The following is a 24,404-nucleotide window of genomic DNA, read 5'->3' on the forward strand; positions in this document are numbered from 1 at the left end:
AATAAATATACAATCAAAATTAAAAGAAGGAGCAGAAAGCAAGTTTTATTAGAGAAAAGGCTTATCAAAACCCCTACTTCCCACTCTGCTTCCAAAACCTCCTCAGGGTTTGGCCCAGAGCTGAGTTCCCTCTGGCACCGAAGACCACGCTCAAGAAAGAGCCTTTCCGAAGACAGTAGTGGGCTTTGACGCTAGACAAAGGAGCTTCTCCGAGAGAGAAGCTTTACATTCGGAGATTCCTTTCCAGAACCCCCACTTGGCAAAGAGATCGCCTTGAAAACCCCTTTCAGAGGAGGCAGGGACTCTAAGTGGATTGTCTCCAAATTTCTTTCTGCAGCCGGCCAGCCCCTTACCAATGCTCATTTGTCAGCCCTCCCACCTCCACCAAAACGAGCAAGCCCAAATGCAATGGCTTTCGAACTTTAGAAGTGAGTGGGCACGGGCAGGAGACAGTGGGCATCACGTCACTGAGCTCAGCACCTTGGGGAGCGACAGCACCTTTCTCTCCCAGGAGAGCAGCAACTCACAAGAGAGTCACATCCCAGAAAGGAGTAGAGGGAGGGGCGTTGGGATTTGATTCTAGCCAGTATTGTCAGAAACATAAAAAATCAATACGGATTTCAACATCTGCAGTCTCTTCAGGCAGATTTGTTCCCCGTTTCTTTGAAGGGTCATTGTCCAGAGTCTCTGTTGACTACAGATGTTGCCTCACAAGAGTCTCCTTAACATAGTGACATCACAGGACGCTGGTGGCTTCCCGTTTGAAGAAACTTCCCGAAGCCCCAGGTTGACAGCGTGGCTTCTTCTCTGCCATTTCCAACGGTTCTGTTTCCCATCCATCCTAGGTGGTCAGAGACCAGATCTCTCATTGCACAGTGAAATTGCGCCAGACCACCGGCCTCATGGAGTACTGCCTGGAGGTGATCAAGGAGAATGACCCCAGTGGCTTTCTGCAGGTCAGTGTCAACTAGTTGCTACCCTAAGTGCCCCAGGGGATCGGTCTAGGATGCCTAGGACAGGCTCCCAAAGACGCAGGCTGGGCTGGGTCCCTAGTGAAACCTCGTCTCCATCTGCTCTAGGGGATTTGCTGAGTCCCCTGACGTCCTGGAATCCCTGCCGCCAGGTGCTGCAAGGCTGAGAAGCGCGGGGCATACTTGTCTTCTTATGTTTAATCACGAAACGTAATTCCCTGTAAGTTTTTCCAAAGCAGAGTTCTATTGCCTTCCAGGAGCATGAGGGCCTTTCCCACTAATATATCCTGGACCGTTTTGCCAGCTAAAAAGGTCTAACTAAAAGCACGCGAGGTGTCTGGCAGAAAGTCAGTGATTTCACTTCGATGATGACGTTTGTCTTGCCTGTTTCCTTATTTCCTTGGTGTTCATTGATTTAGTAGACGCTCTGATGTTCTGCTTGAAGTTTTAATCCCAGTGATTAGGGTCCTTTTGTTAAGGAACACGAAGCTCCCCACCAACTCGCATTTCCCTAAACTGGCAGAGGGAGGCTGAATATAAGGAGTGACATGGAAACTGTTTCTACCAGAGGATAAAGCGATGACTGTACGGAGGCGGTGGGCTTGCCGTGCTGGAGACGTGCACTTTGCGCATTATCGCCGGCAGCTTCTCTAGACTACTGCAGAAAGCCCATAGCCACGTCGTCCAGGACAGCCACGCTGCAAAGGAGAATCGTAGCGTTGCTGGCAGGACGCATGGATGGCCAACAGAACATCCTCTCGAAATGCTGGCTTTAGCTCATCAGTCATAAGTAGTCTGACCCACTATTTGAGTTAGCCTGTGAGATCAAGTCCCTGGGTGGTGTACATGGTTAAGTGCTCACCTACTAACTGAAAGGTGAATGGTTTGAACCCTCCCGCTGGTGCCTCAGAAGAAAGGCCTGGAGAGATTTTGTTCCCAAGATCACAGCCTGGAAAACCCGGGAGCACAGTTCTACTCACAGGGTCACCGCAAGTCAAAATCAACTTGAGGGAAAAGCATAAAGACCCAGTTTCAACTCATAGGGGCCCTATAGGACAGAGCCCCTTTGGGTTTCCAAGGCTAAAAATTTATATCGGTGGTTCTCAACCTTCCTAATGCCACGACCCTTTAATACAGTTCCTCATGTTGTGGTGACCCCCCAACCATAAAATGAGTTTTGTTGCTACTTCATTATAATTTTGATACTGTTATGAATCAGGTGACCCCTGTGAAAGGGTCACTCGACACCACCCCCAAAGGGGTCATGACCCACAGGTTGAGAACCGCTTATCTATATGGAAAGCCTCATTTTTCGCCCGAGGAGCAGCTCATGGTTTTGAACTGCTGGCCTTACAGTTTGGGGTCAACAGTGTAAGTCACTACCACCAGGGCTCTACCTGCAGGGTAACTGGTATTTATAGTGCCTCCTCCCCAACGCAAAAGTGTCCCGATGAGCATGATAAATGAGAGTCACTGTGGTCACAGGAAGCAAGCTCCACCTCTTCCACACTGTCCCGGGCTCCTTGGAGACATGGCTTCAGGAGAGTGCCGGAAAGGTCTGTGTTCCATGTTTGGCATCAATTTCTTAGTCTGTGTGGTCTTTGCTGTGTTTAGATTTCCGATGCGCTCATCAGGAGAGTGCACCTGACTGAGGATCAGTGGGGGAAAGGCACGCTCACGCCCCGGATGACCACGGACTTCGACTTGAGTCTGGACAACAGTTCTTTGCTACAGTCCATTCACCAGCTGGACTTCGTGCAGATGAAAGGTATGTGGCTGCATCCACCGAGCCAGAGAGCAACATCCCAGCAGATTCTGGTGCTTGAAGCAGGATTAAGGGTGGGTGACCCATTGCAGCAAACCAGTGACAGATGCTAGGCTGATAAACCCCCGGGGAAAGAAAGCACACCCAAACCTCTGGTTCATGTTACAGAAGTCTAAGCAGGCTTTCTGTCTTGTCCTATGATGAGAAGGCACTCCTGTGGCTGTGTCACCTCTCCTCTTGGTGAGTCAGATAAGTCCAACGCCTGCCCCTTTGTGAATCTCAGCCATTCCACGTGTTCAGCAGCACAGGTAGGGATCAGGAGAACATCTCTATTGCACCTATGTAAAATCTTGGTACTTCCAGTACTAAAACTTGGAAAGCAGAACTCTTGATTCGAATCAAAGGATTCCAAAGTTGAAACTACTGCTTCCACATAGATAGGATACAGCTCGCAAGCTAACGTCTTGGGGATGGATCAGTGGGAATTTCAAAAGGTCAGTGTCAGCTCACTAGTGCTTGTCAGGGAAAAGAGAGACTGAGTATACTTGGAATCAACTTTAAAATGAGGTGATGTGATTAAGGGATGTGACAAGGTCTCGCTGAGATTTGTGGTGGCTGGCGAGCGGGCTGGGGGGAAGGGGATGCAACTATTTTAAACGATCTCAAGGGAAATAACTCTTTCAAAGAATAGTGAAACCCAAAGCCCACCATGTCTTAATATTTTTATGGCCATTTGGAGAATGTTTGTATTCTTTTTAAGAAATAATCATTTCAAAAGAATCATACATTTGCAGGAAGTTATAAAAACAGTAAGTAGAAGTTCTGTGTACCCTTCCCCCAGTTTCTGCCCATGGCCGCACCTTGCATTAGACCCAGGAACTGCCCTTGCACACGTGGTCCATCCCATCTTCTCACACGTGCAGATGCGCCGTGCCGCCATCACACGTGAGACACAGACTCGTTCTGTGGCCACAGGGATCCCGCCTGACTGCCCCTTCATGATCACACCTTCTCCCTTTCCTTCCGCCATCCCTTACCCTGGTGGCAATCTGCTCTCCTTCCATTTCTGTCATTTTTTCATTTTCTGATTTTGTTTAATGAAATTGATTTGCTCTTTGACCCTCTTGATTTAAACATACATATCTTGGAATTCCATGCTTAAAGAAAAAAAATTTTTACTTAAAAAAAAATCTAGTGTTCCCTTTGGCAGACCGAGAAATCTATATCACCCCTCAAGCTTTGGGGGCGTCGTTGGGATCCTTGCCGCATAGTTAAACTCAGCCCAATGCTTCCTGCATAGACTTCTTTCTTCCTCCCCAGAGCCTTTGTCTCTCTTTTATTCTCAGTTATCTTTTTCATTTAATCGGTATTGCTTTAAAAGCTACCTGAACTCATCTCCACACAGGTCATGTATTATGAATAAAAAATGCTTTGTTATAGTAAGAAAAATGTTCAGTCCTATTTCCCCAAACTAAACACTCTCCCAAGCACTTTACATGGATTAACTCATTTTTTTTCTCACAACCCTCAGGCAGCTAAGGAAACTGAGGCCACTTGCATGAGTCACACACCTTCGTGAGCGGTGGCTCAGGTTTCAAACCCGGGGAGGGACTTCAGAGCCACAACTTCTCACCAGTGCTGTGATTGCTTGTTCTTTACCAAGGGATTTCCTCCCCCAAGAAATAACTGAATTGTTCCCTTGTGCTTGAGAAATCTAGTTTTTGCCTATAGAATTTTTTCCATCCTATTTCTTCTTGAACTCCAATGTGATAGTCTGTGGATAAAGCCACCTCTCGGGCCTAGAAGAGCCCCTGGTGGTGCAAACAGTTAAGCTCCTCTCCTAGCTACTGACCCAAAATAAATGAGCACTTTGGACCCACTCAGAGGTGCCTCAGAAGGAAAGCCTGCCGATCTAGGACTATGTCAAAATGTCTCTGGAACCGTGAGGAGCACGGCTCCACTTTGGGTCAGACAACTCCACGACAGTTGTCAACTCCATGACAGCTTGTTTTGTTTTCACCCAGTTCCTTCAATGAGGCAAAACCAGGCTGCATCACAAGGAGCACCGAGGCGAAAATAGGTCACAAAGGGCAAGAGAAGGGCTTTGGGCAGTAGAGGAAGAAGCTGAGCCAACCCAATTAGCCTTGGTGATGGGACAGCAGGCCGGACAGTGAGAGGACAAAGCCCCCGGGCTTCAACACTCTTTAATCTGCTGCAGAGCCCTCTCCTCCCTCCCTGATTTGTTGCCTCCCTGAGTCATGTCCATCTGCCCATGCTGGCACTCAGGCCAGTTGGCAGGATGTTAAAGACTGCGTTAGAATGAACAGGCCCTTCATCTGGGACGGGACTGCTGGCTAACGGGCGTGCTGCACGTGTGTCGCAGAGCACATTTCTCCTGTACTTCCCTTCGGACACGCAACCATTTAGAACGGCACGCAGAAGTGTAGACACAGCTGTGTGCACCGTGCAGGAAAAACCACACAGACACACAGAGCAGAGATGCCAAGGATGCTAAAGCCCCACACAGAACACTCTTGCAGCAAAGTTCACCGGGAACACAGTATTCGCCACAACAGTTATTTATGACCTTAATCTAACAGGCCCTTGCCTATGAGACTGAACTATTCCATTTTCCTTTTCATTTTTAACACTTCATCTTAATTCCATTTACTTCTTATTGCTATCTCTCTACAGGCTTGATTTCTAAGCTGGGCTTTGTGTTCATTAAGCTTAATTAATTCAGTGAGAACCCGGTCCTCTTTAGAATCCGAATAATTTTTATCCTGTCAAATACTTGAGATGGAAAGAGAAAACCCGAAAGATCTTGGTGCAGTAGAAGGTGATTGACTGTAGCTAAGTCTTCTCCTTGGAATCTGGAAAGATATAAGCAACTACATGACTCTTCCCAACATCATGCTAGATTGTTCTTAGGGAATTAATCTAAGTCAGGGTAATACATTTCACTCTTCACAGCTTTTCAGCTATATATATATATATATATATATATATATATATATATATATATATATATATATATATATTTTAATCTCAAGAAACTGCTCACTACGATCCATGTACAATTGACCAAAAATATAACCAGCACTTGAAAAGGTATTCAAGAAATCTAACCATTGTGAAATCAACCATAATCTATTTCAATGTGTGCTTTCTAATTGTAAAAAGTAGAGTACAGTACAAAGTATGATATTTTCAAAAAATCTAAAATGCACATTTCAAGCTATGTTTGATAACTAAATTATCTGGTCACACCTTGACTCCAAACTTTAGCAATCATCTCTCTGGTTCTGAAATGCCATCTCAAGTGAATTTTCAGATTTTCCATGAATCCAAGGAAGAGGGGCTGCTGTTGGTTTTTCAGTATTGTCACTCACATCAGCGACTAGTAGCAAGAATGCACTGCCTACAGCTGCTCTGTGTGAGCAGGACGTAACTGATCTGAGCCACGTCACTCCCAACCGTTTGAGATCGAGCGGGACAACGCTGGCTCTGCCTTCACTCATGCCTCGGAAGGACGTGTTTCCAAGCTGTATCTGGATTAGAAAATCATCCTTCAGTCTCTCCAGACTATTAGGAGAGGTGTTGGCTCTTTCAAGTTTTTACACAATGCAGATTAAGCTTTGTTTTTGTTTTAGTGGTGAGTAATAAGAACATTTTCCCTCAATTTTAAGCTGATATTGCCAACTCTTCCATAAATGGGGGGAAAGAAAAGTCTCTCCTAACGTGCCCAGGCCTCCGCTGTATGGAACACTGGGTTTCAGAGAGCTGCCCATCCCTGGGGAGGCGGGCGAATGACCCTAGGATTGTATAAGTACCCTAAGTATCTCACGCTCCATGAGCCACTCTGCTGAAATGAAATGCCAGTGTGTTCCCTGGGAACCAAGAAGACGCGGTGAGCTAACCTTTAGTCCAGCCTTTTTAGCACATCGACCAATGGCTGTTCATCCTCGAAGTGCCTCTACTCACCTAAGGACACAATTTCCCTCATTCACCGGCAGGGACTATCAGAGCCCCGAGTCTGTCCATGCTGGGCTGGCTTGGGTGCCGCACATGCCTGCCCTCAAAACAGGCACCATGTTTACCCTTAACCCTGTGCCAGCCATAGGTTTCCAGAAAGGAGTTAATGTACCTCTAAACTTCTCAACCAGAGCAAGGTTTCCAAAAGTGGACCGCACCGCCCCCTGGGGGTGGGGAGGTGCTGCAACAAGGGAAGCAGCCGAAGTAGATGCTAAGATTCTGGGCTGTACTGTGAACAACATTAATTGCTAAAGGGGCGCTGAGCCGTGTTTTCCTGCAAAGGGGGCAGTGGGCCAAATACGTTTGGGAACCTAAGCCGAAGTCTAAACTTCCCTCAGATGCCATTGGTAATGAGCAAAGGCACCTTCAGAGAGGAGCTCAGTTACATTGCGTCCCAGCATTCATAGCACGTAAGGTGAACTATTTCCCTAATCCAGGCCAGCAATTCATAGAAATCGTATCACCTGATGGCAGGAACCAGCAAGAACCTGTCCTCTCGGGATTGGGCCTGTGGATCTAGCTCTAACAGAGAGTTACCACACACCGGGCTGAAAGTGCCCTGCCCGCAGTCTGTCCTGCCATTTAGTAGCCATGAGACCTTTCCGGGTTCCAGAAGCAGGGATACAACCCGGGGTGATCATCGATGAATGGATACAGGTGAAACTGTCACTGCACCATCTGGCACCCCGCAAGTGCTCAGACGGCTTCCCCAGGGACGATTGCTCCGCCGGACGGTGGCATGGGGACACCCTTTTTCAGAAGCCCTCCAGCTGTTCCGTTGAATACGGTTCAAAGTAGAGTGGGCTGGAAGACAGAGACATTCGAAACCTTGATTATGTTCCTAAGAGACCACTGCTGCAGAATAACATTTTGAGCTACCTCACTGGTGTAGGCAAGGGACTAAATTCGACCTCAAGCTTCACCAAGCTGTATCAAGGAAACCGTCCTTGTATCCAAGAGAAGAGCCCTAGTGAAGCAGTACTCAAGTGTCGGGTTGCTCACCTATAGGTTGGCAGTTCAAATCCACTAGCTGCTTTGCTGGAGAAGATGTGGCAGTCACTTCTGTAAAGTTTTACCAGCTTGGAAAACTTATGCTGTACTTGATAGCAGCGGGTTTGTAGTTGACAAAAGATATTTTAGGCTGCTGCTTGACTTTACAGGCTTAAAAAAAAAAAAAGAACCATGCAGTAGATTTCTGATCAGGTCTAGGGGAAGTAGGCCTTCAGGGAGAAAACAAAGATGCTTGGGAACGATCAGGTAAGACTCCAAGATCAAGGTAGCTAGGGTCACACCAACAAGAGGGGTTCAACAAGATAGACTGTTGTTCCTGAGAGTTGGGTTCAGAAATGATGGCGCCAGTTTCAAATCACAGGAGGTGAATTCATTTGAAAGTAATACTTTGGATTTGTGTGTGTGTGTGTGTGTGTGTGTGTGCCATTTATTTTATACCTAATAAAGTGGAAAGGGGTAACATAACACCCACCATAAAACCTAATTTTCTAAGATGCCAACATTTGTCTTTGCTAATGAGGCTGTAATTTTGCCACATTTGCCTTTGATATGCACCATATTTTGGGATAAATAAGAGAAAAACATAAAAATTCTCAGCACATTAAGAACAGGTTTTGCCAAACGCAGATGGCCCTGAGTTTATTTGTTCCTTTTTCACTCTCTTTTTCCCCCTCTTTTGCTTTCTTTCTTTTGTTGGTTTGTTTGCATATTTCTTAAAATCTGGGCCAATATCAAGATCTAAATACTAGCAAGTGGTTAGACTTTTCCCTCTCCTTTCTGGTCTTTTAAAATGTATCCTCTGAGCATGAATAAATGAAATGCCAATGTTTTGATTACACACGACCCCGTGTGTTTTGGTTCATTCTATGATTGTACCTGTGTCTACAATGGAACTTAGAGTTTCTTATTAAAGACATTGCCAGGGCAGCGTCCACATGGTTCCAATCAAAGCCATCTTGTGATCTCAGTCTTTGACTTTACAACTGATAACATGGGGGCTTGCCTGAAACATGAACAAAAGGAAAAAGAGTGTGCGATGGGTGTGAATGGAAGGAAGACCTGTGGAGAAGGATTTACTTCAACATGCCGTAGTTTACTTCCCCAGTTAACAGGTTAGAAATGTGTTCTTTTTTTTATGGGAAAACAAGTCTCTACCATTAATAATGAAACAATAACCCCTCCACTTTCAACCTCTACATCACGGCCTTTGCATCCAATTGGCAATCTCTTTGCATCCATTCCTTCAGTCTGTGTATTCAACGAGGGGATGAATTTACCTTCCTTCCTCCAAATCCAGAGGTTCTGAGCACCTCCGAGACGGAAGCAGTCGTTCTCTCCAAGGAGACGCAAGCCAAACCCTCTGCTCCTAAGAGGGTTGATGCCAGGCCAAAGGGAGAAAGAGAGCACGCTAAATGGATCGATTCCAGTTCGTGGGCCATGAATCTTGAATGAAGTGTGTGTGATTGAGTCGCTCTGGTGTTTATAATCGTGGATAACGGACCTACTTCTGACTCACCTTCACATCTCCATGTTGTCGTCATGGGTTTTGTTTTCTAGGTTATCCACCCTAGAACCTGTCTCGTCAACTGCTGTTAAATTAACCGTAGTCTTGGTTGGGCTAACTGGCAAAGGGCAGATTGAATCCCAGGCAACACATAGTCCAATTTTGATACAGCATGCCAGGTGTCCCGTGGTTAACATTTAAATCATCTAAATACCCTTGGATCTGGTCTGAGCCGTTCCCTCCTTTTATTGAAGTGCTAAATAAATAAATCAATGTTGCAATGCTTTAAAAAATGTTGCCGGAATTAATAAAGGTATTGTTTTTCAACTCTCTGTATTGAGATTGTATGTTAAAGTCAGGGATTAGTCCTGCACAAACAGAACTACATCTGTTTGTCTGAAGACTCACCTGATCTGCCGTTTTAAATAGTAAAGATTCTCCCCTAATGAGGACAGGTGGTGCCATAAGTAGTAACACCCTGACAGGTGCCCCTGGCCAGGAGGCCCCGGTGACCCTATTCGGCCACCCCCAGGCTACTGTAGGCTCAGGCAAGGTGTTCTGTGTCTGCGGTGTGCGGGTTCAGAGCAGGGCCTGGACGAAATGATGACACGATCCTTGGCAGTCTGGAAATGGAGAGCACTGTTTGTGTCGCTTGGCCCCACATTTCAAAACTGTGTTTCTATAGCTATGAGCTTGCACAAGACCTTGAGTAGAAGATGTAGGTTTTTTAAAGAAATTATAGAACCTTTAAAATGTTATTTCAGAGCCCTCTCTCAGAACAAGCAGACTCCAGTTTACAAATTGATTTAGAACACAGAATACAGTTGACAAAAGTGTTCGCATGGTTCCAGCCATACTAAACCCAAACCAAAGAAACTCACTGCTATGGAGTCAATGCCGTCCCAATGCCGACTCATAGCGACCGTCTAGGGCAGGGTGGAACCGCCCCTGTGAGTGTCTGAAACCAACTCTGCAGAATCAGGAAACCCTGCCTTTCTTTCTCCAGTGAGTGGGCAGGTTTTGCAGTTATCAGCTCAGTCTGTAACCCTCCATCACCAGGGCTCCTACGGGTCCAGCTGTGTCATGGGGTAGATAGATTTCAGTGGACAATGGTAAACACTCGGGTCCCATGTAAAACGTTTCTCTGCGGGGACAACGCCTTCAGAGCAGTGTGTGAGCGTATGTGTTCCCCCACCTCTTGCTACCATTAAGGTACCAAAATTAAGGTGAGCCTGGGAAAAAGACACATCGCTCAAGAGCCAGTCTCACTCTCAGAGACTCTGGGAAAGAACCTGTGTAGGTCCCCCTTCCACCCAGAGCGGGCTGCTTCTAGCCGCATGTTTGTCAAGGGGATGCCTCGCTCCCGAGATTTGGAAGTGTTTGCAGTTCAGCAGAAGCCAGAGTTGTACTAATTTCTGTTTAGCTTCCTCTCCAGTCCCAGCCACCCCAATCCTACAGCTGGAAGAGTGCTGCACCCGCAACAACAGCGCTACCCTCTCCTGGAAGCAGCCCCCTCTGTCCGGAGTGGCCGCTGAAGGATACATCCTGGAGTTGGATGATGGCAGCGGGGGTCAGTTCCGAGTAAGTAGAGAAACTATTCTTTGTTAACCAAAGCCAGGAACGGCCTCCCCGGATCCACCTCCACCGGGGAGCCTCAGTCTGGCAGGGCCTGCCCATCCTCCAGTTGAGCCCTGCTTTCTCCGGGGTTGTCAATGAGGCAACTGTTGTTTGAATGGAAACCACTCTATGTTTCTGAGGAGACATTCTGACGTCGGACGGCCTAAATTCACGCCCTGCATCCACCAAGGAGCTCTGCGATGGCACATTTCTTTCCTCTCAGCCTCAGGTCCTCACTGGGCAAATGGGATGATAACAATTATATCAACCTCATGCATTGTTGCTAGGCTTCGGTTAGATAACCCACTTCAGACCCTCAGCATGCTGCCTAGCACACTGGAGCCAGCTGTATTAGCGACTGCTATGTCCAGAGTGTGTCTGCTAGTGAGTTACGTTATCATGGTCTTTGTTCCCTTATTCCACTGCTTTCTGATGTCTCTGACTGGCACCCTTCTTTACTGGCATATTTTCATTATTACTCTTTCCCTACTCCAAGAGGCTTCTCTAGCAAAGGTTTCCCCAGTTTTATTGGTTCTTCTAAGAAGCCCTGGTGGTGTAGAGGGCTGCTCACTGGGCTGTTAACCACAAGGTCATCAGTTTGAAACCACCTTCAGCTCTATGAGAGATAGAAGAGATTTTCTACTCCCCTAATATTTAGTCTCAGAAACCCACAGGGGCAGTCCCACTTTGACCTATAGACTAGCTATGAGTCAGAATAGACTCAATAATAGAGAGTTGTTTGTGTTTTATGGTTCTTTCTGAGACTTTGACCAGAGATAGCTCATGCCACCCCATTATCTCTCCATGACAAGGGAGCTCCAGCCACTGGGAAGCTGTGGTCTGACTTTTGGTTTGCTGGGATGCCTACAAGTCAGTTCCCTATGTGGATGCCTATCTCTGCAGGTCTGCTTCGCTCTCATACACACAGCCTGCATCTCATCTACTTCCTCAACACCGCCTTGCTTTCTGCCCCTCCAGTTCTAGCCTTGCCCGGGTTCTTGTTGTGGGAATTCCAGTGCCTGGGACCTCCCAAGGCCAATCCTGCCCTGAGAACTATGAGACTGGTCTAAAACCAGACCCTGAGGACGACACTTCCTTCTGGCCATCAATGACCAACCCTGAAGCACTGGCTTTCAAGAGCTAAGTCTGTTGAAGCCCCCTTGCCCTGAGTTTGTTTGGTTTCCTCCTCAGCCAGGTTTCAATCAATGAGCGCAGAGACCCAGTCTTCTAGGGTTCCCAGCACCGTTCTCTCATGATAGGGAAGCCTGACATCTGTGAGTGCTGGGTCACTGGTATGAAAAAGCCAAGCTCCCCGCTTGTCCAAAGGAAGACTCTCATGGTCTACTTCTTGTGCACTCTGTTCTAGTCAGCAACTTCTCACCAGTCACTTGGCTGTCATTTCAGATCCTGTTTTGTTTTTCAAGCTTTTTGTTTTCCTCTCTATATATATCATAGTGGCTATGAGTTGGACTGCCAATTGCAAGGTCAGAAGTTCAAAACCACCAGCTTCTCCCAGGTAGAAAGATGGAGCTTTCTACTCCTGTAAAAGTTAGTCTCCGAAACCTGCAGGACCAGTTTTACTCTCTCTACTAGGGTCACTATGAGGCGAAATTAACTCAATAGCCATGACCTTGGGTTGGGGGTTAGGGGTGGTAATGCTGGTGACTCTTCCGTCTTTCCCTCACACACACCCAGCTCCACATTTCCACCTGTTGACTAGAAAAGTCCATGTGTACACCCTGACAGTGCATAAAGTCAGCATGCTTTAAAAACCCATCATTTTCTTCTAAAATTTAGCCCTGTCTTACTGGCACCCTAATTGGCCTTCTCCCCAGTTATCAGACTCAGAATCTTAGCATCTTGGTTTCCTCCTTTCTCTTTGAACCCCAGTAACATTTTAAAAAATTCCTTGAGTCAACATTTATAGAGGTCTAAATGTAGGCATGTACATATGTAAATACATTATTATATAAAACAATAGGGAAACATCTCTATGTACATATATTTATTTTTTAAGTAGTAAGGCAGTAGATGGAAATTAGGCCTCTGCTCAAGTACTCCCTCTATACAAGAACACTTTGTTCTAATAACAGCATTCTGCGATACTCACCTTCCCTGATATGATTGCTGAAGACAAACGGGTGCATACGAAAATGTGGATGGTGCATGGCTATCAAAAGATATAATGTCTGGGATCTTAAAAACTTGAAGATAAACAAGCAGCCATCTAGCTAAGAAGTAACAAAGCCCACATGGAAGAAGCACACCAGCCTGTGTGATCATGAGGTGTCCATGGGATCAGGAATCAGGCATCAAAGACCCAGAGCAAAACATCATTTCAATGTGAATGAGGGGGAGTGTGGAGTGGAGACCCAAAACCCATCTGTAGACAATTGGACATGCCCTTACAGAAGGGACATGTAATAGTCTGAGTACATTATGAGAAACAAATCCACAGAAACTCATGTATAAGAGAGAGTTTTATATAAACATTAAGTGCACATCAAGAAAACATTCCAACCCAGTGCTGCCCAAGCCCACAAGTCCAACATTAACCCATTAGCCCATATGTCTGACAACAACCCACAAAGTCCTCCTCCATCTCACAAAACACGTAATGATGCCAACTACAGGAGGAAAGCTGAGTCCGTGAATATATGTAAACATCTCAGCACTGGCAGGGGTCTCCACACAGGTGCTCCAGCACCCAGGGCTGAATCAGGGTAGGCCCATGCAGTTTCTCCTCAGGGATGTCTTTCAGGAAGTGAGCCTGGCCAACTAAAGCAGGGAACTGGCTAAGGCAGCTGGCTAAAGCAAGAGACCCGAGAACTAGAAAGGCTCACTGAGCCATTTCATTTATCTCTCCACCCTCCAATTAACCCCACATGTGTTTATCGACCAGGTTGACACGATAAACTAACTACCTCAGGACACTAGGAAGAGACGAGCCAGTCAGGGTGAAGTATAGCACCAGTGAAACATACAACTTTCCACTAGGTCAGCGGTTCTCAACCTGTGGGTCGGGACCCCTTTGGAGGTTGAACAACACTTTCAAAGGAGTCACCCAATTCATAACAGAAGCAAAATTAGTTATGTACTAACAACAAAAATAATTTTATGGTCGCGATGTCACCACCACATGAGGAACTGTATTAAAGAGTCTCGGCATTAGGAAGATGGAGAAGCACTGCTCTCGCTCTTTCATGCTTCGCCCACCACCACCACCACTGTCATGACCCCAGTTCTCTCTGACCAACCCAGCTAGATCAAACAAGCATGGACATGGACACAGATAAGATCTGGAAGCACAGGGAATCCAGGACAGATAAACCCCTCAGGACCAATAGTGATACCAGGAGGGGAAATGGAAGGGGTGGGCGTGGAGGGGGAGTATGAAGAACCAACCACAATGATCGACATATAAGATGCACCCCTGGGAGGCGGGAGACAGATAACAGAAAAATGGGTGAAGGGAGTGGTTGGTGTAAGACATAAAAAAATAATAATAATTTATAAATTATCAAGGGATCATGGGGGAGTTGTGGATGAGCTGATACCAAGGGCTCAAGTAGAAAGAAAATGCTTTGAAAATGATATTGGCAACATATATACAAATGTGCTTGCCACAATGAATGGATTTATGGATTGTGAGAAGAGCTGTCTGAGCCCCCAGTAAAATGATCTTAAAAAAAAAAAGTCCTTGAGTCCCACCACTCCCTCCTGATAAGCTCAAAATTGTGGCCATCTGTTCTTTAACCAATAGGCCACCAGAAGAGTGACGGCCACTCCCCAACGTTTCTACCTCAGTGTCTCCAGGTGGTCCCTGCCTGGTTACCTGAAGTTCGGTCCTCACCTAACACTAACAGCCTCATCTGGGAACTTGTTAAAATGCACACTCTCAGGTCCCATCCCAGGCATTTACTGGATCAAAAACTCCATTTTCACAAGGCCCTCCAGGAACTCATGTGCACGTTAAAATTGGAGACGCCTTGGAGGAGCGAGCAAAGTACTCAGGTTGTTTCCCTGTGGCAGTGGGACTGAATCTAGGTGACCCCAGACCCCAGTCTTCCTGCCCTCCCACGGGAGAGCTGTCATTTTAAGGCTCTGCTTTCCATGCAAATTATTTTTACACATTACACCAGCATAATTTTGCAAAGTGCACAGCTGAGGAGGGAGGCAGGTGCCTGGCCTAAGCTAAAGATGCATTATGCTAAGATTTTATTTTAAGCCTTTGAAATCTCATTTCCCTCCCTCCCTCCCCCTGTACTGTGATGGAAACCTACCTACACGCCTACGGCTTCGGAGTGGAGGATTTTCAACAGCTCCTGAAGGTATCAGTGGAGTTATAAACAGCGGAGGGCCCATCCTCATGTTTTCACACTTGATTTTATAAACCATACTGATTAAAGAGCTCAGCTGGTGTCATACGGAGCCCTGGTGGCATAGTGGTTATAAGTTGGGCTGTGATCAGAAAGGTCAGTAGTTCAAAACCACCAGCTGCTCTGAGGGAGAAAGATGGGACTTTCGACTTGACGGCAGTGAGTTTGCTTTTTTTGTTGGAGGTGTAAAATGCTGTTTAAATACCAAGTTAACAAAGGTAAACAAATTCACAACGATTAGCACCCATGTTTCCATTTTTGAAGCTAGTATTCACTCAACTGCCAGATCCTGCAAACTGCCGGGCACTATTCTAGCCAACGGGCGGGTAAGACCTTAGGGAATCCTCCCATGACCTTGTGTCTCCAGGTTACAAATGCAGGAACTGAGGCTAAACGAGGTCATGTCAAGGGCGCAGTATCTCACAGGGTGATGTCCGAGCTCTTGCTCCTAAACACGCAGCCCGCCGCCTGCCTCGCCCTCACCCGGGTCCGCTCTCAACGGTGGCCTGTGCTCTGTTGGCCCGCAGGAAGTCTACGTCGGCAAGGAGACCATGTGCACGGTGGACGGCCTTCACTTCAACAGCACCTACAACGCTCGGGTCAAGGCCTTCAACAAGACGGGAGTCAGCCCGTACAGCAAGACGCTGGTCCTCCAAACGTCCGAGGGTAAGGCCCTTCAGCAGTACCCCTCAGAGCGAGAACTGCGCGCCATCTAAGGTGGCGGGCAAGCCGGGAGGTACCCCCCACCCTCCCCCGTGCCCGACGCGGTCCTTGGCTGGCTCTGCGCGCCGGCCCAGAGCCGCGGCTCCTCCTCGGCCCGTAGCGAACCCACGAGGTGTGGATGTGATCAAACCAGAGTCCACATCGGCAGTCCACGCGGCCCGGGCCGTCGGCTTCCTTTGATAACACTAAGCAAGCTGCAGCGGAAGAAGCTGGATCAGATGCCCTGGATGTGACCCCCCCCCCCCCGGGGTGTGAGACGAAGGCTCTAGAGCAGGCTCCCATTTCCCACCGGTACCCACCAGGGCCCCGTTCGGCCCGGATGACCCCAAAGGGCACTGCAGGGCTTTCTTTGCTCCGGAGGGTGGGCCCTCGGTGCTTGTCACCTGTGGAGTTGTGTGACTGAACCTGTTTCCAACGGGCACGGGGTGCGAGAGCTGTTCGGGGGTCCTGAGGGCCACTCCTGGCTTCAGCACGCTGGGACCGCTTCCATTGCATGCCCAAAGCCCACACGGCGACCGCAGGACGGAGCCTTCCTGTGGGCATGGGCACCTCGCAGGAAGGGCCGGCGACTCTGCATTACCCGGCCCGTCTCGTCTTTGCCCATCCCTCTAGGCTTTGTTAGGCGGCCTGGGACCACCGTTCCAAGTAAATCTCGAACGAACTTGCCCTTGCTGGCCCTAGCGAAAATAGGTGGGTCATCAAAGCCAAGTGAGCCATCCATCATCTCAGAGGAAGGACTTGAATGTGATGGCCAGGCGGAACCCCTAAGGCGTCTAGCATGTGTATTGTAAGAGCGACACATGACCTTAAACTTTGGAAAAGGTCTTGGTGGCTGGTGCCAGGGCGTTTTCAGACCTCCTGGTGTCACTTCGGTCATAGACATCACCCCTTCTCCCCGGGCACGCTCCATAACCAGCCCCGCCCCCCACCCCCGCAGAGCCCAGGCTGTTGGTTCTGTCCTTGGTCAACAACACGTTAGCTGGAAGGAACTGGTGTGGCACTTTTCCCTTACTCACTACGCCCCTCAGCAGGAGCCAGTCACCCTAAACCGGTTCACATGGTTCAAAACAAGCACAATGTAGAATCCCACCGGGAGGCTGGCAGGCCTCTGGCCGTGGAAACGGTGGGTGCTTTGCGGGCAGGCAGGAGTCTGGGAGTGATACCGTTAAAAAAGACGAAGGTGGGAAAGGGAACGCGCCCACCTGACCTATTTCCATTTGGGCGCCAGCACAGCTCGAGCCTCTTCGGGGATTGTCATTGCGTCCTCGCCTCTCTGGGCTGGCGGGCCAGTTGGAGAGCACGCGCCCCCCTTCCCTGAGAGCCCACGCGCCGCCGGCCCACAGCCCTCTCTGAGCTCTCGTGTTTGCAATGCAGGAGGCGCTCGGTGGGGAGAGCCTCATTCCACGCGTGGGCCCAAAGCGGTTTGACGGAAGCGTGACGTGCGGTGCCAGGAGACCAGGCAGACACGTTGCAGCCCTGTCGCTAATCTGTGGCCTCAGACGTATGAGAAACTATTTCTATTCATAATAATACATCGTAGAAACCGTGCTCGTCCGCTCCTCTCGGTTCTTAGCACAGCAGCCTGAACACTTATGTCTCTCTTTTCATCCTGCAGGCGGATGTAGTTTCCCAGTGTCTGTGTTCATTCCTAAGATTGTGGTGGCTAAGTTAATAAATTCTAGGATGGGAAGTGCAGAGCTGGGTGTCATTTTCAAATGAAACTAACGGAGCAAGTCCTCTTCCAACAAAGAAACTGTACTGTAGAAATTCATTTCCTCCATGAATTTTATATATTGTGTACAAATATAAGGTATGTATCTGGATACAAAAAAAAAACAAATCCTTAACATCGTGTAGATCTCTCTGTTACTGCACAGAAGTGATTTTCTCATAATGAAATAAAGTTCACACACATACTTTCTCCATAACTTTGTTTTGTTCTATTTGTTTCTCTCTCATTCTAAATCATTCCAACAGTGAGAGGAGATTTAAGAAGCAAGAAATTTAGAAAATAGCTGATCTGTCGCAAGAGAAAGCTCACAGAGCTAAAGAATTAACTCTTTTATTATTCAGAAGTCAGGGAGGGGAAAAACCCCAGTGAAGAGAGCTTTGATACTTTATCTGCATTGGTCTTGTTTCCTACAGTTTGGGGAGGATTTACCTTGGACGTTTGGCCTTTGTTGTTGCCGTGGGGGGAGGTGGGGGTGACCTGTTTTTAGCTTTCTACTAGAACAGAATGTTTCACTTTCTTAGTGAGAGTCAAAGGGAGAGAGAGCATTAAATAAACAATCACACTACAGGGAGACGTCTAAAACCTCGTGGGAAAATGGGATTAGAAGGTCACAGAATTTTTTCCAGAGACTTCTTGAAGCCCCTCACGGTGTTGGCGGCAGAGGCTAAGAGGAAATGCAGTGTTTGGCCCGCCTTGCCAGAGAAAAACAACAAGACTTGGAGGGCAGCGAGGCTTCCCAGGGAGGAAGGAGGGGAAGGGCCCCAAGGAGAAGAAGTAGCTGTGTACAACGCAAAAGCTGTGTGCAAGACGCAAACTCTAAGCACCTGCCTGAATGGACCATGGAAAGGAAGCTTTTCATTCATTCAGAATCACTGCACACCTTGAGTGTGACTCGCAGTGATGTTACAGGACAGAGGATTTCCACGACTGTGTTCTTTACTGAAGCAGACTACCACATTTCCCTCCCACAGCTGGTGAGTTAGAACCACCGACCTTTCAGTTGGCAGCCAACTGCTTACCCACTACATCACCGGTCTCCCTTACATCTGCCCTCAAAGCCACTACCATCGAGCCCATTCAGACTCACAGTGACCTTCTAGGGCAGAGCAGATCTGCTTCATAAGACTGTAGATCTTTATAGGAGCAGACAGCCTCATCTTTATCCCATGAGCAGCTGGTGGATTTGAACCACTAACCTTGCAGGCTCAGCTTACAATACCATCAGAACACCCATCAACCCTAATGGGCCGAAATTTCAAAGCAGGAGAGGGCATGTGTTAACTACCCTATTGAACTACCCTACAGATGAAAAGATTCATCTTTAAGCTAGTTTGGAGATAGGGGCATAATATCGGCTCACCTAAACAAGCCCTCGTCATCCCTGAGACCATTAGCTATGTGCCCCATGACTTGGGGCATGAGCCTTTTCTTTTACACAAAAGAACAGCAATGACCTTGTTTTATCCAGTAATCAATTCACCTGGCCTGGCCCACAATCCTGTTCCACCACACCTGGCAGTGTGACTTGGATAGGTTGTTTGGTATCTCTGAACTTCAGTTTTCTCGTCTCTAAATTCGTGGACTTAGATCAGGTAGCTTTTGCATCTTTCCCAATTAGTATCTTCTGATTTTCCTTGAGACTTTGCTCTTCAAGATTACTGCTGAAAGCTGGGAACTACTTCAGAGATTGCTAGGAATCGGCATTGGATAACCTCTTGCCTCCTCCCAGGCTCTTCACGGGCCTGAACACTTGGCCAGTGACACTGTCAAAGGCATATGGCCCACGGAAGATAATGTTTTATTTGCCTCCTTCTGCTTTGCTCTTTGTTATTCGGCTCTCCCCCGGCCCCAAAATGTACTTAGTTAGAGAAACACTGATTTACAGGACAAAAATTCTCCAGGTGCCTAAGTCATACCTGGCCAGATGTAGGCAGATATTTGCAAAGCCCAGAGATGAGAGATGCCTTGTTTCTTTTGGGTTTGATAAGATGCATGGTATCCCAGGGAGATTTCTGAATGTTTCCACAGGACTGAATTGGATCCAACACCCTATTTTTCATTCTGGGGAGTATAGCTTGCAGGGGACACACGACGGATGAGGAAGGCCCCTGGGATGTATTTAATACGGGAAGGCTTCCTTCCTCCAGTGGCAGCTCCACGGAGATGAGGTGCTGGCCCTGGGCGCTGGATGGAGCACTTAATGAGGACACGGCGCTCCGAGGGGTGGCAGGAGGCTGGTTCACTGCTTCTTTTAAAAGGGGGTTTTCAAAACAGATCTATCCCTCGCTTCGCAACTGCAATTAATGCCACATTTAAGAACACTTAAAATACCGCCTTTTGCTGAAAATTATGTACCAGTTGGACATCATTGTGACTTTGGCTGCTTATTAGATCATTTAAGGAAATTCATAGATCATTTTAGGAAATTCAGCCCCCTTCTTCAACGCATTCCTTTGTTTCTTGTTAAATCTTCCTAACAAAAGCCAAGTATTTTAACAGCTGCTTTATAATTAGACAGAAGCCATCTGTAACACTGCTTGTGTCAATTCCAGGGACATTCCGTGCTTTATTCTGCTCTGAATTGCAACCATCTTGTTGGACTGCTTAACTGGTGACGTTGCACATCACTGGGCAGGGAGACAACCAGGAGGTCTACCTGTGCATATTAGTGCACAGGAACAACCGTCCGCTTCCTCTTCCTCTGACTCTACCTTTCCTGTATCCTGGGATCTAAAAATAGCCCCTTAAAGACTGCATTTTAAAATATCTTCGACATATCAGACTGTCTTATAAGGAAGCTTTCGTCCTTTGTGCCTGCTAGAAACCATCAAGGAATTACAGTCACAGTAGTAAAACTCAATCAGTCCCAGAGAACACAGATTTTCTCTGAATTTTTTTTTCTCATAGTCAGCTCCCCGCCAGCTTCATGTTTCCCAACTGCTCAGTTCTATTGCAATGTCTAGCACCTGGCAGGTATTTAGTAAGTGTTAGCTAAAAGAACTACCCACAAAGTCAGTAAATAATTCACGTGGTCCCTAGATCAGTCTTTGCTTTATTGTTCCTGGTTGCTTCTGCTAACTAGAGGCCTTTGCCATCCTGTAGGCCCTACTGTTGAATCGAGCCCATCCCCAAGCAGGAAGGGAACAAAGTCCAAGCAAGGGCAAAAGGATAATAATGAGCTTTGACAGAGCAAATGAAAACTTGTCTTGACACACCTCAGTTAGGAACACAGTCCTCCTCCCAGAATTACAGAGCCACGGACACGTGCTGTCCTTCACTCTTCCTCCCTGCTACCCTGCTTCCACTGAGCAGAGAACTCTTTGGCTAGGCAGGATCACTGCATGCAAGGAAACATGCTGGGGAAATGTTTTTAATCTCTCAAGTAGCAACTTGTCTTCATCTAAGAATCTAAAACCTTAAAATTAATAACATTCACCCTGGAGAATAGACGTGACCTAAAACATAGCTTTGTACCATAAATATTCTGGAAAAAAAGCAAATCCCTCCTTCTTAATAGAACATAAAAGAAGACTTCTTAGCCTTCTCTGTATCTCCGTAACGGTGTTGCAGAGGGAAAGCAAGGAATACACACTTGGGTAGTTGTATTGATGCTCAATGTGAGTTCGTGTAATCTGTCTAAACCAGGGAGGAGGAGCAGGAGGAGGAGGATGTTCTTGGTATGATCCTATTGCCCTGGGTTCATGCCTGTGAACGTGTCTAGAGAGGCATGACTGGGAGAGTGAAGGATTTGAAATAGGAGAGGTTGGAAATAATTTCCATTTAATCCAGAAAATAAAAGATGCAAAGAAGATGGGTGACTGTCTTCAAGTACTTGGAGAAGTGGTGACAGGTTCTGTGTGGCCCCACATCGTAAAGCTACCGTTGATGAAATCTGTCCAGCCAGGAGCACCATAACTCCACAAACAAGAAGGAGATGCTCGTGCGTAATGAGCCTCACAGAGGATTGTACGTGGAAGCTTCTCAGACGTTACTGAGGGAGGGCCTTTCCTTCCAAGACGGGCAATAGCAAGTGTCGTAGATGATCTGTAGGCAACTGCCCAAACATTGGCTCTCTGTGCCCATGGGGAAGCATGCAAAGGGAAAATCGCTTGTTTAGTCAGACTGAGACTGGGCCACTCCCGTTTTTCATTTTACCACAGATTAGAATTGATTGTATTTATTTTAGGGGTTGCCTAAAGAAAATGGAGTAAGAACCCAGGTTGGTGGGGATGGGTAGGAGAAACTTCAAAGACGGCCTGGCTGGATAAAGTGGGCAGTAAATAAACTCACCTAACTTAAGGGCCTAGTTCATGAGTGAAAGGAGACAAGAAAGGGGGACCGTGGGAAACAAAGGATCCCCATAAAAGGAGAGGCAATAACCACTTTCCTGTCAATTGGCAGCACCATTGTCTTAGTTAACCACTGCCGCTACAAAGGAGCCCCCCTCCCTTCCCCTCCACCACCCCATCCCCCCTTGCACTGTAAATGGCCTTAACAAGCAGAATGTTATTCTCTCGCGATTTAGGAGGCTAGAAATGTGAAATCAGGGTGCCTGCTCTAGTGAAAGGCTTTCTCTCTCCATTGGTTCTGGAGGAAGGTCCTTGCCTCTTCCGAGCATCTGCTCCCGGCTGATCTTCACGTGGCGTGGCACCTCCCTGTTATGTCGCCAAGGAATAGGGCTCAAGATACACCCTACACCACTCCTGCCGCATTGGCAGGACGGAACGAGAACCTCAGGCAGAGAGGTTGAGATTTACCACACAGTTGGGGTGTGGGGGGCATCATACTATCTTTAACAGTCATGAATAACCGTGGCGGCCCTCAGAGCCCACCCTGCAAAGGGGTGCCATCGCTGCCTGTGAGTTCTTCTCTCTGGTGCTGATAATAGACCACGGTGAGTACCTTCCATGACGGGATTGTACGCTCCTCAAAGACGGGAGTAAGTCCTAGCTCCTCCTCCACTGCTTTGGGATCCAAACCCCTCTGAAACGATCTTACTACATGTGTCCTTTCCCTTCCTGTTTAAAGTAATGTGTATTTACCTTCATTATCCCTGCCAGGTTAAAAATATGTCTCCAAGAAAATTCTCATTGATTAAATGCATATATTACATATATTACTGACGTGTAAATATTGGTGTAAATGCCTTTTCCCACTAAAAGAAACTCACAAGTTTGTGATTCTGAGCTGTTGTATTTCAAATATTTCCACTAAATCAAAAGGCTGTTTTCCACCTTAGTAACTATAACATGTCATTTCTGAACAAAGAAACTATCATCCATGTCAACTCATTAAGACCACACAATGTTAAAATAGAAGAAAATATAAATGTAATTTTGTTGGGAACACAGACCTTCAGTTCCATAAACGGTCATTGCTTTTCTCTAAGATGTTTTATGATTTTCTTTAAAAAACGAAAACCTAAGAATGTATCTAACTCTGAACAACTAACAGTAATATTAGTTCAGATGTGAAAAGGAGACTGACTCTCCGCAGTATTAAATGAGTACCTGCCAGCGCTCTTGTTTTGAGCACATAAATAGGATCATGTTCCAGAACATGCCGTCCAGGTATGCTTGCTCAGGTACACAGAGACAAACGTTTTGACAAAATAAAGGTGTGCTCAAAAAAGAGTAGCATAGTAACCAAACCAGAATAGTATTCCCAGAGAAAACCTCCCAAACCACCAAAACAAAATTATTTTTCCAATGAGAAGAAAGCTCCCTTGTGCTTTTAGACATGGCATGTTCCCATCAGGCCAACCGGATTTCCTAAAGGCTGGTTTCTAGTAAACTGCATTTGAAGATCCCAGTTGGTGACGTGCTGATCCATCTCTGGCCAGACCACAGAATCAGCTGCTGCTTAAGCCACAAACAGGAGTGCTTTTATAATTCTGAGAGACTAACTCATACACTCCTCTAATGCCCAGGCAAGTTCAAGGCGAATTGAACATGAGAGGGAGTCATGCCAAATCTGGCCATCTGAAAATACACAGGGTGTGTGTGTGTGTGTGTGTGTAGCACCTCCCACCTGAAAATACACAGGGTGTGTGTGTGTGTGTGTGTAGCACCTCCCACTGCCCAGGGTCTGTTTACCATTAGAGAACCAGAGAGATTCAAGGGAGCTCCCTGGAGTCTGATCATAATTCAGAAATAAAGGTCAGACTCCGGCCCTGTCTACCTTAAACCCTCTTTCATTTCCACTCCTGCTTAAAGATCAAGTCCCAGGGTGCTAGTCTTACCTACTTAGAAATAGGGACATATATGATGGAGGCATGAAACGGGCCGCTGTGGAAGGCGAACGGCTTGTCACAGTCTGCACCTCCCAGCAGAAACTCTCCCACGTCTCGATTGTGCAGTGGGCTCATTTCCAGGGCCACTGAAGGGGATATGGCTTTAATCTCATGGTCACCAATGAGTAAAATTTTATTGGCAAAATTTCTAAATTCAACTCAAAATATTGACTTAAGTAAAAGGGAACCTTTCAAAATATTTTACCACCACTTTAAAACTGGGGGAAATGATGGTTGGGGGTTGACTTCTGGCCTGCTGGGAAGGCCCACCCCAGTCCGGTAGGGTGGATGGGGCTTGGTGTGCACGCCCTCTTTGGGCTGGTCTTGGGGAAGAGGCCACCGGCAGGTAGCAGATGTCTGATCTCTAGTGTGCAT

General features: G+C 47.1%; 1 protein-coding gene across 20 annotated transcripts in view; it reads left to right on the top strand.

The window, feature by feature from the left end:
* TRIM9 (tripartite motif containing 9) overlaps positions 1 to 24,404 on the top strand; it is a 125,323-nt gene that overhangs the window by 90,817 nt on the left and 10,102 nt on the right. For 13 of the 20 annotated variants that reach the window (XM_075530870.1, XM_075530875.1, XM_075530872.1 and 10 more), the window contains 4 exons: positions 846 to 956; positions 2,586 to 2,739; positions 10,710 to 10,867; positions 15,810 to 15,948. In XM_075530870.1, the coding sequence (XP_075386985.1) occupies positions 846 to 956; positions 2,586 to 2,739; positions 10,710 to 10,867; positions 15,810 to 15,948 (562 nt within the window). Of the gene's footprint in view, positions 1 to 845; positions 957 to 2,585; positions 2,740 to 10,709; positions 10,868 to 15,809; positions 15,999 to 24,404 lie in introns of those variants that run through there. The other 7 variants (XM_075530871.1, XM_075530878.1, XM_075530884.1 and 4 more) reach the window with 3 other exon arrangements.

Source organism: Tenrec ecaudatus, chromosome 14, assembly GCF_050624435.1.
Source record: "Tenrec ecaudatus isolate mTenEca1 chromosome 14, mTenEca1.hap1, whole genome shotgun sequence".
NCBI lineage: Eukaryota > Metazoa > Chordata > Mammalia > Afrosoricida > Tenrecidae > Tenrec > Tenrec ecaudatus.